A 10,858-nucleotide genomic window follows, 5' to 3' on the forward strand; every position below is an offset into this window, starting at 1 on the left:
ATATTTCAGACTTTTCGTGTCAATAATTTCACTATTTATGCCTTTGAATAAAATGTATCGCAAACTTGCGTCGTTTATCAATGTTTTTCGTGTACAAAATTTCAGTTTAGCAATCGATTTTTAAACCTAGTATTCTTTGCTTACCACTACATCACACAGAACTATGTGTACGAGTTGTATGGCACGACAACAGTGCTCGTGCCGGTTCGCACAATGCTTTTATAGAACACGAAAGAAAGTGAGAAAAGAAATAATCCAAATGTAAACAAATAGCACGGTATTGTTTTAGTGCAAACGGTTTGTTGGGAATGTAACATAACACTTCATATTGGCAATCAAATCTGAATTTTTCGCACGCTGCATTTGAAACAGTTCTAAAATGCCGAAAGAAAATTTGCGAACATTGTTTGCCAGAGTTGTTAAAGAGCATCCAATTGAAACCGATGGCTCAGTACTGTTCTGTAAAATGTGTGATATTGAAGTGGCTGCAAAACAAGTATCACAAGTGAAACAACATTTAATAACAGGCAAACATTTGGCCAGTGTGAATCGAAAAAGTGGAAAGTCTGGTGGCAAAACACAATCACTGCTCACAACGATCGATCAGTCCGCCGAAAAATTGCGTGATACGAATGTTTTCAATATGGATTTGGCTAGCTGCTTTGTTAAATCAAATATACCACAGTATAAGTTGCGTGAGCCCGCTATGGTTAATTTTCTTCAAAAACACACAAAATATGCGGTACCATCCGAAGGTACTTTGAGATCGAAGTGCGTACCAACAATTTATGAAGAATGTGTTGAAAAAATGAAAAAAAATCTGACAGTGAACAACGATATGTTGTGAATTTCGTGTTCGGAATATTGGGTGTTGAGGAATAACGCGGTCGGTGCTATCTGTTTGCATCGAAGGTCCTAGAAAAAGTCAACAATGCCACAATCGCAAATTTTTTTTGATGAAGTCGTTTGTGAGTTGGGTATATACGACATGAATATTGTTTCTGTCTGAAACGATTCCTCACGCATGGCATTTATTTGATTCACAGGAATGGAAAAAGATCGCGTTCTTCTGTGTTTGACGGATGGTGCACCATACATGACTTGCGCAATGAATGCATTAAAGATTCTTTACACAAAAATGGTCCATTTCACATGTGCAGCGCATGCTCTTCACCGTGTGTGTGAATTTGTACGAGATAGTTTCAGCGATGTGAATAAATTGATTTCGAATATGAAAAAAAATATTCACGAAGGTGAGCTCAAAATATGAATGAGAGATGCTTTATTCAGCACATTCATTTTTCTCTCGCTCTCTCTCTCTCTCATGTAGACTCCAGCACGCAAACACAAATTCCAAGTGATGTTCCCTGGAACCGCGCTTCCACCACAGCCGATCGTAACGAGATGGGGCACGTGGATTGAAGCAGCATTGTACTATACTGAACATTTTGAAAAAATCAAAACCTTCTTAAATGATCTTGATTCAGGAGAAGCGAAATCTATCAAAAAGGCCAAGTTAGAAATTCGTGTGTCAACGTTGAAGAAAGATCTGGCTTTCATAAAGGGGAATTTCTAATGTCTTGTTACTGGTGTGACGAAACTACAAGGACAAGGAATGCCACTTGCCACAGCTCTCGATATTGTTGAATCAGTTCGCACCAGCCTTCAGTCAATGCGTGGTAGGACTGAATTTTTGAACAAGTTTGACAGAGTTATTGCACGCAACAACGGTTTTTTACGAATGAAGGAAATCGCTAACATTTTGAGCACGGGAAAAGCAACACGTCAAGACGATTTCATCGATATGCTGTCACCGGAAGAACTTAGTTGTTTTTTATATGCACCAATCACCTCATGTGATGTAGAGAGAACGTTTTCGAAGTATAAACAAGTTCTGGGAGATCAACGTCGTTCGTTTTCATTCGAAAATATAAAAATGCATGTCTTAATTTATTGCAATAGCTTTGATTAGTCTTTAGTCAACGTACTTTCCTTGAAAAACACCAAAAAGTTACTATTTATTATGAAATCTAACGGTTTTTAATAAAAATATTTTAAATATTTTCGTAAATATTTTAGACTTTTGCATAAATATTCCGACGATTTTTCGTAAATATTTACATAAATATTTTGGACTTTTTCGTAAATATTTTTGGTTGCCCTGATCATCAGGATCAAGCTGTCAAGCGACGTACTGTCAACAACGTTTTTTTTACCGCTCCGTAGAAGTTACAATACTTTCCTTGTTATTTATTGCTTTTTTTCACTTTCTTGTGATTATTTCGATTTTAGTGTTAATTTAAGCGATAATTTCAACGAGTATACTGTGGTTCAACGGATTAATTGAGTTTTTCTCTACTAAATTGGAATAAACTCAATCCAAAACAAATAACATAACCAATAAATCGCCAAATCAACCAAACCGACTGACATCATGTCTAGTCTACGTAAATGCAATCCTGATGACTGTCCATTAAGGAATGCGAGTTCAAATCATTTAGTTCAGTGCTACAGTTGCCACAGCAAATCCCATTTGCCTTGTTATGATATTGTGCAATCAGTGAAAAATATCTTCGTCTCACGGAACATTGTGTTCATATGTGATGAGTGCTTGACGAATAAATCACCTGTTCGTAAACAAGTCAAGAGCATGATTCAAGCCACTTTGAAACCGGGTGAATTGTCCATCTCCAACACACCATCTCGGCAGTCGTCCAAAACCGTCTTCATTTATCAAGTAAATACTGAGATGCATCATTTTATGTTCATATTCTCTATTCCTTTTTTTTTATTCGATTTTCAATACAATCGATACATTGTTGTTAATCAGTGAACTTTCGACAGTGATAGTTCAAATACATTTCAAAAATATTCCTCTGGAAATTGGCTTCAAACGCTATCTACATGAGTAAACTAAATGGGATGACGTTTGCGCCCCGAAATTTTACTTCTTGACAATATTTATTTTGACCGTTTTATAAGCGACAGATAAAATTGTGGATTTTCGTTGGATGTTTGCTTCAAGTGCAATAAAAACACTAGCGTTCAGTTCAAAATCCGAATTCTAATGTTCAGTTGCTAATCTAAACTACAACAGAATAATCAATATTTTTGTATTTTAACCCGTGAGGAAAATTTTTAGCGTTCAGTTTAAAGTCGATTAATTTGGGACATTCAGTGACTATTTGACTGACTAGAAGTGACTGTTTCGAACAAAATAAGCAACTGCAGTTAACTTTAATCACAAATCACCCTAAGTCAAAATGTCCCAAATTTGTCGAATGACTGAAAAAATAACTAAACGTGATTGTCTCCATACAAAACGCATGATTTCAATCAACTTAGCCAGTTTTAGGTGTGTATATACAACTACATACAACTGAGTGACTGTTAGTCATTTTATTTGTAACGGAAAACTATGGAAACTGTTTGCTAAAAAAAAACATTTCTCTCAAGTTCTTCAATAAATAAAGAAAACGATTCAAACTTTTTATTTTTATTCGAAATTCTATTTTTTTTCCAATTAGTGAATAAAAATAGCGTAAGAATAACAGCTTCATGGTTGAATTGATCATATTTCAGATTGTTATTATGTAAATTTAACCGAAAAGGCCCGCCAAAGTTCCAATAGCTACAATTCCACCAATAATTTTTTCGACATCTGAGAAACCTCCCCGTTCTTCGTGTTGCACCGGTCGTTCTGTTGGTTTGTTCCTTTCGTTTGCTTGTTTCAACGTGCCCTGTAAGCTATCTACATCCCGCTCAAGTCTCTCACGAAAAACATTTGAAATTTCGCCGCCACCAATTTTTCTATTGCCAAACTTTGAGAAAATGAAACATTGAATCAACAAAAATGCAAATACGTACAAATAAATGTAACATTAGAGATATCTTCAACTAACCTCTCCTAAAGCAGCATTCTTTGATGTCATGAATTGACTATAAAATGCATTATCATTCAAATATGATCTACTGATTTCCTTAAGCATCTTATTCTCGAAATTCACTTTAATTTCTCTGATCAAGTTCTCGTTGTGTGAATTGGCTTTTTCCTGTAATGAAAATACAGAAATAGGTTTTAGGTAGGTTTCAAAATATGCTGCTCAATGCACAACATAGGGAGTTGATTAAATATTTTTTCAATCGACTAAAATGTGTCTGGTCCAGGTTTAATTACAACGAACTTTTTCCGTTTGTCTTCATTTTCGTTTCTAAAATGAGCGAACATTTCTTCGGCATATTTATCGATTCGGGTTTGAAAGTTGTACGCCAATTCGTTGTTGGCTGACTTTGCGTTATCTGAAAACTATGTCAAATTAAGAATGATTAAATTTGTGTTACTATGGGTTTGCTTGAAAGTTAAACAGTACCTTAGCCACTGCTCTTTGCTTTGCATCCTGATGAGTTCTAATCAGTCCGCTTTCATCGAAGTATGGATTGACTCTGCCGATCGATTCTCGCATCGAATTTGTATAAATATTCAAAGATTCACTGAACAACTCTGCCATTTTCATCAATTTCAAATGATAGTCATCCAATTCGTATTCGAGTTTTACACGTACGTCGCCTGAGATATCACTACCACCCATTTTCATTGTCTCGAACTATATAGATTTAATATTAAATTGTTTATTTCAAACTGCATTCAATGAAGTGACTCTTCATAACAGCTTAGTACCTGTTGCAGAGCAGCCTGTTTCGATTGTAGATATAAACCGTTCAACGTCGACTGCTTCAAATCGGAATTTGTCTTGCCCACTTCAGCCAGTATTTTCTCTTCGAATCCATTTTTTATTCCGGTGATTAGATTGACATTATGCAAATTGGCCTTTTCCTAAAATAGAAATGAAAATGATTAAGTATACAAAAAAGTTGCTTAAATTTTGCTTAAATTCATTTCAAAACCTAATAACTTACAATGAAATGTTTGCGTTTCCCTTCATTCGTTTGATTGAATGAACGGAAATGCTCTTCAATGGCACTTTCAATTTTTTGTTGAACTGATGATAGGAAACGATCGTCTCCAAGTTTTGGCTTCTTTTGGAACTGTAAAATTAGATGTTGACATTAAAATCGGTTGACAAATATTGATATATCATAGAAAAAAACATTACAATTTCAATTACAAAGCATAGTCAATTTGAATCTTAATTGAAAATTTTGAAAAAAAAATAGATCTTTGTAATAAAAAAAAAATCCAATCAAACCTGATCTATTGCTTGATTTTTGAATTTTTGATGAACGTTCATGAGTTCTGTTTCGCTAAAATATGGATCGATGTCAGTGACCGCTTTTTGCATTGAGTCGACATAAAGATTGACACAGTCATTCTGCAGTATCAGACTGCTCGCCTCCGCTGTTGCCTGTTTAGATTACCAAAATCAGAGTCGTTTATTGATTAATCATCTTCAAAAAGGGAATCACGAAACAAAAGATAATGAAAAAAAAATCAAATTTTCAGGAATAATACAGAAAAATAAGACAAATAATAAACTGATAAAATACATTGTAAACACTTCTTGGTTCGGGTAATTTGTCGCTATTGAAGATCTTGATATACGCTTCCAAATACGGCACCAAGTCTCGCACTCGTACATTTTGGCCATTAATTTTCTTTATCGTTACTTTTCCCGGATCGAACAGTGCTGGCGTCAATTCTTTTACATATTTCACAAAATCTGGATGGATTTGATTTAAATCTCCCGTAAAGTTGTTGCTTTGTGCTACAATTGTTCCAGGGAAAGGCATTAAAAATGCGTTAATATCATCGAAACTGGAATCGATTCGTTTTCTGAGTTGTCTCATATCATTTGTTTGTTCATCATTTCCAGCCAAAATGTCATCGATGACTTTTTGCCCATGCCAACCGTAATTCGTTTCGAATGCATACGGCCAGTCTCTGACAATGAACAAGAGCTTTTGAAATGGTTTAATGTTCGATTGCTCCAGAGCCAATCGTCCATATTCGGTGAATAATTCCAAGTGCTGCAGGTCGTCTTCTTTGATATTTTGCATTACATTGTAGCACTGAACCGACGACAGCATCATACTCAACGCAAAAATAGTAGTACAATCACGTATAGTGCTTTTATCGTCGAATATGCCCTGAGTGTCGAGCAAAATGATCGCGATTTTTTCACCATTTTCGGAATCATGAGTGAAAATCTCTGACCACATCCAAATGCCAGTCGTTTCACGCTTTCGTCCTGCACGCCACTTGAATCCGCGCATATTCCCTCTGCTTTGCTCTCCAAGCCAATCGGAGACATCGTGGGTTTTGTACTGTTTGATGAGAAATAGAATTGAGTTAATTGAAAAGTGATTGGAATGTCTAAGCAGACTTTACGAAGTATTTTATTGTTGTATGCAACAAATTAATCAAAAATTTAAATTTTTCTGCAAATAAAGTCATTCTAAAATAGAAGTCGTTACCTGAGCATACAAATACTTAAGGAAGAAATTCAACAGAAAGCTCTTTCCTTGACGAAATGCGCCGGCGATTGAAACAACCACAACCTGACGATTCTTCATATTCTCATCTTCAACAATTTTTCGAAATTCGTTCAATTCCAAATTGAACGTATGATTTACTGGCGACACTATTTGAATTGCTGTTGCCGAATTGATCGCTTCGGCAGTGATTTTATGGCAAAGAGTGCCAATGCAGATTAAAACACAAATGAACTTCATTGTGACAATGTTCTGATTGATTTGAAATGCGTTTGGCATCGCGATTTATTTATATGCAGAGAACATTCATTCGTTGAAGCTATTTTCAGATATTGCTATCACCATGGTTCAATAGGTCAAAAGGAGAGAGAGAGAGAGAGAGAGAGAGAGAGAGAGAGAGAGAGAGAGGGAATGATAGGAAGATGAAGTTGTTCACCAAACGAGTCAGAGTATTGTGTTCTAGCATCTAGGGGATTTGTTTCTATTGGATGATATATTTTTTGTTGACACTCACAGACATGCTTACGGAATCTAAATTGGACAGCGCCTATCACATTTTAACAACAATTTGAGTATTCAATTATACAACATGTAACAAATATTTTTGAAACGACAGTCTCCAGTCGACTGGAATTCAGCTGCTTTTCAATTAGAGCAGTAGGAAATTGATTTTTTACCAAAATGCCCTATCTCTGCTTATTTTTTTTTCATGGTTATAGTTAGAACTGAAACTTCATAACATAATCATCAACCAATAATAGGAAACTAAAGAAAGTTTAAGAAGTTTAATGCAAATTCCAATTTCATTTGTCAAATATCTTGTTGTTGGTCAAGAAAAAGTGTTCATAGTTACCTATTGTTGTCATCAACTGTGTATCCTATTGGAAGATAATAATGTGATAACATTCATAATCTTAGGGCGCGACTGATAGTAAATCATGATTCATCGACCATTTTGACGGGCAATCATTTTCTCATAACAAATGTGATGCTAGTCTGAAATTCTGACAGCTATATGTCTTGTTGATAACTTGATCATTATTCATTGAAGTCAGCAGAAGAACAGAAAAAAAAACTCAATACAACTGATAAAAATTGAAATGTTTCACAATGATCTCATTACAGCAAATGCAAAAAATAATTTGTTCTTTCTTGTATGACTCATTTATTTTATTACAATTGGAGGGCCATTATACATAAATGGAGCATAGTGGGTTCCAGCGAATTCGAACATTTCGATCGCAATGAAAGACGTTGAACGAATGTTTTGTTTCTTTATCCGTTGATGATGCAATCGCAAATCGTAGCAATCTTAATTTACATTTTACGGTTTTATTCACATATTCTGCGACACTTTTGGCTCAGATATAACTTCGTGATTTTACATTGTATTTTGCTACGGTTACATACGGTTTATATTCAGAACATTTCTCTTTCCAAATTCTCCAGTTTATCAAAATATTTTTCATCCAAGTTGTAAACAATGGCGTTGACTAATCAAGCTGACTTGAAATGAAGAAGCCATTTGAAATTCCATTTATGCTTCATTAATTACAACGAACAAATGACACACTCATTATCCAAATATAAGACATTCTTATTTCAATTACACTTGCTGCGATGTTCAAAATGAAATATTTGGAACTAATGACGAAACTTTTTTATATGATATGCAGTTATTATTGAATGATACAATATGAAACATGTGTACGAGCAAAGCGCTGTTTCTATTTCACATGATCGATAGGCGATAACCAGAACTTCAAATGCCAATTGATTCGGAATGTATTTATTGAGCAAAAGTATGGTGCTTCTTCTGATGAAAGCTACTTTTATATATTTAAAAAAAAAAATTTTTTATTAAACACCGCCAAGCTCTGGCTGAATATAATGTGGGTTTTGTTAGAGGTTTTGCCGGAAAAGAGTGCAAGACTGTCACAATTTTTATAAATAATGAACAATAGTAGCAGTAACTTTCGATAGCTTTCAGTTCTCGCCTCGTTAAAAACCTGACTCTTTTCGTAAATTATGAGGTAATCACAATAGTAGGAACATGAAAACGAAAGCAGTCATACAACCAAGATGGAAATACTTATAGTAGTCTATACCCAGTGCGCAATGCGTGTCTATTTTATGGAATAGTTTGTACACATTTAGGCCCAAAATAGATTTGTAGTACATTTGATTTGTGTGCACAATTGTGTCTATCTATTGTGTACATACATTTAAATACATACAAAGTTTTTGTGCATAATTATGCACATACAAAATATGTTTATTTTTTATACAAATAGATGCACATTTCGAAGCACAACTGTGCACACGAATTTGGGTACAAATGTGCATAAGAATTATGCACGCGCTTCATATAAAATTATCGTTACAAGCGTGTGCACGCGCTTCATACAAAGTTTCGTTACGTTTTGCGCACTGGGTAGTAAACGGTCCAGGATAACCTTTGGTAAACGTTTCCAAAGGGACAAAGGCTATGTGAAGCGATAACTGTTACGCGTTAAATTTAAAACTTTGAGAATGCAAAAGTCGTCACTCATTTTATCGGATAGATAAATTGATGAGAAGTCTTACGTCGGTTAAGACAGATCCATGTTGATTGCAGATTGCATTGAGTTGACATGGACCATGATCTGAAACGTAACTAGATCATTTGATGCTAAATGGTAAATAATTTAAAATTGACTTCAAAGATAAGAATATTAACTCGCCAACTCGTGGATGGCTACAACAAAGCACAAAATCAATATATAATTATATTTAGATGTGAATTCAATACGAAAACTCATTTTTGTTGTACTTGAATCTTTATTTGGTATTTCAAACAATCAAGCATTTGGATACAAGGATCAAGTTAAACTCAAGATGACGACATGTTTTGACAAAAAAAATTGCGGCAAATGCATGAATTACGCTAGTTCGTGAGTGGCATCATTAGTACTTGAAATTTATTTTGTACTAAGATGTCATCTTCTTGGTTAACCTGCGTGCAGTTAAATGTGGGATGGCTGTATCAGTTGCTATTGGCGGAGGCCTGAGCTTCAGCTTGTGCATCTGCTTCAGAATTTCCAGATTGAGGCGGTTGTGGTTTTTTTGCTGGTTCTGGTTTTTTTGCTGGTTCTGGTTGTTTTGGTGGTTCTGGTTGTTTTGGTGGTTCTGGTTTTGGTGGTCCACCACCTGAAAAAAAATAAAAATTAAAATAAAAATGAATAAATTATTCATTGATCAAATAAAAATGAAATGGGCTTAATGTTAGTGAAAATTGAATCAAAAACAAACCTCCAAGTAATCCACCAACGAGTCCATTAACGATTCCAGATAAATCCTTAACCAATCCGTCAATAGGTGATTGTGCGCTTCTCTTATTTCTGCCTCCCGATGATCGATCGTTATTCATTCGGTTTCGTCGTCTACATGGCTCAGAGGATGCAAATGCAATCTGAAAATTCAATTTTATTTAACGCTTTGGAATCGGCCAAAATTTCAACTTTTAATTACCAAAGCCAATGCCAAAACAAGGAAGCACAACACTTTCATTTTAGTTGATACCAATAAAATTACTGATAACCATCTTGCTGAAGTTGAGCTCTTTTATACATCGAGGTCGCTGTATTCCTGCCAAACTAATTTAATTACTGTGAATTCCACACATTTTTAGATCAAATTGGCACTTAAAAAACACACACAGTTTTTCAATTAGAAAATAGCTTTCATACAAATATATTGGCAAATTAATTCGAAAATAAAACGAATTACATTGGTAATCCCGAACTTTTCCGCTCCGCAGCAATTTAGTTTACCTCCCGCTTTATGTTTAACCAAAATTTCAATGGACCCTTTTTTCATAGCATTTTTGACCTTAAAATAATACTATTTCGACCATTTTCCATACAAAAGTGTCATTTTCGAACAAAATTTCAAAAATTTCAAGAAAAGTTGATTTCGGACCAAATTGATGGGCAAGAAGGTGTTCGGTTGTTTGACGCTCCCATTATTTTTGCAAAAAAATATCAGTTTGCTTTGACCAAAACCCTAAAAAATGGCTTTCTGAGTGATTTTTTTATACAAAAGTCTTTTTTTCGAGGAAAATTTCAAGAAATGTCGATTTTGGACCAAATTTATGGGCAAGTAGGTGTTCGGTTGTTTGACGCTCCCATTATTTTTGCAAAAAAACATCAGTTTGCCCTGACCAAAACCCTAAAAAATGTCTTTCTGTGTGAATTGTCATACAAAAGTCTATTTTTCGAGGAAAATTTCAAGAAATGTCGATTTTGGACCAAATTTATGGGCAAGTAGGTGTTCGGTTGTTTGAAGGCTCCCATTATTTTTGCAAAAAAACATCAGTTTGCCTTGACCAAAACCCTAAAAAATGTCTTTCTGTGTGAATTGTCATACA

The 10,858-nt window shown here is 34.8% G+C and overlaps 2 protein-coding genes across 4 annotated transcripts; both read right to left on the reverse strand.

The window, feature by feature from the left end:
• Positions 1-3,480: 3,480 nt before the first annotated feature.
• Positions 3,481-6,707, reverse strand: LOC129576999 (atlastin-like). Of its 3 annotated transcripts, none has more exons than XM_055463335.1 (9): positions 6,433-6,707; positions 5,506-6,282; positions 5,208-5,363; positions 4,918-5,046; positions 4,679-4,834; positions 4,371-4,604; positions 4,178-4,306; positions 3,903-4,052; positions 3,481-3,821 (listed from the first exon to the last, which is right to left on the reverse strand). In XM_055463335.1, the coding sequence occupies exons 1-9, from the start codon at positions 6,688-6,690 to the stop codon at positions 3,600-3,602; spliced, it is 2,211 nt and encodes a 736-aa protein (XP_055319310.1). In that variant the 5' UTR covers positions 6,691-6,707; the 3' UTR covers positions 3,481-3,599. The 3 variants fall into 3 exon arrangements, 1 of the variants encoding a protein (XP_055319310.1); XR_008688953.1 differs by having other exon boundaries at positions 3,694-3,821; positions 4,178-4,299; positions 6,433-6,697; XR_008688952.1 differs by having other exon boundaries at positions 3,694-3,821; positions 4,185-4,306; positions 6,433-6,697.
• A 2,575-nt stretch (positions 6,708-9,282) lies between these two features.
• LOC129577001 (procyclic form-specific polypeptide B1-alpha-like) lies at positions 9,283-10,005 on the reverse strand. The gene is made up of 3 exons (XM_055463336.1): positions 9,961-10,005; positions 9,742-9,901; positions 9,283-9,639 (listed from the first exon to the last, which is right to left on the reverse strand). The coding sequence occupies exons 1-3, from the start codon at positions 9,997-9,999 to the stop codon at positions 9,476-9,478; spliced, it is 363 nt and encodes a 120-aa protein (XP_055319311.1). The 5' UTR covers positions 10,000-10,005; the 3' UTR covers positions 9,283-9,475.
• Between the last annotated feature and the right edge of the window lie 853 nt (positions 10,006-10,858).

The sequence above is a fragment of the Sitodiplosis mosellana genome, unplaced genomic scaffold (assembly GCF_009176505.1).
Source record: "Sitodiplosis mosellana isolate CC-2019 unplaced genomic scaffold, AAFC_SMos_1.0 Smas_scaffold_6193, whole genome shotgun sequence".
Taxonomy (NCBI): Eukaryota; Metazoa; Arthropoda; class Insecta; order Diptera; family Cecidomyiidae; genus Sitodiplosis; species Sitodiplosis mosellana.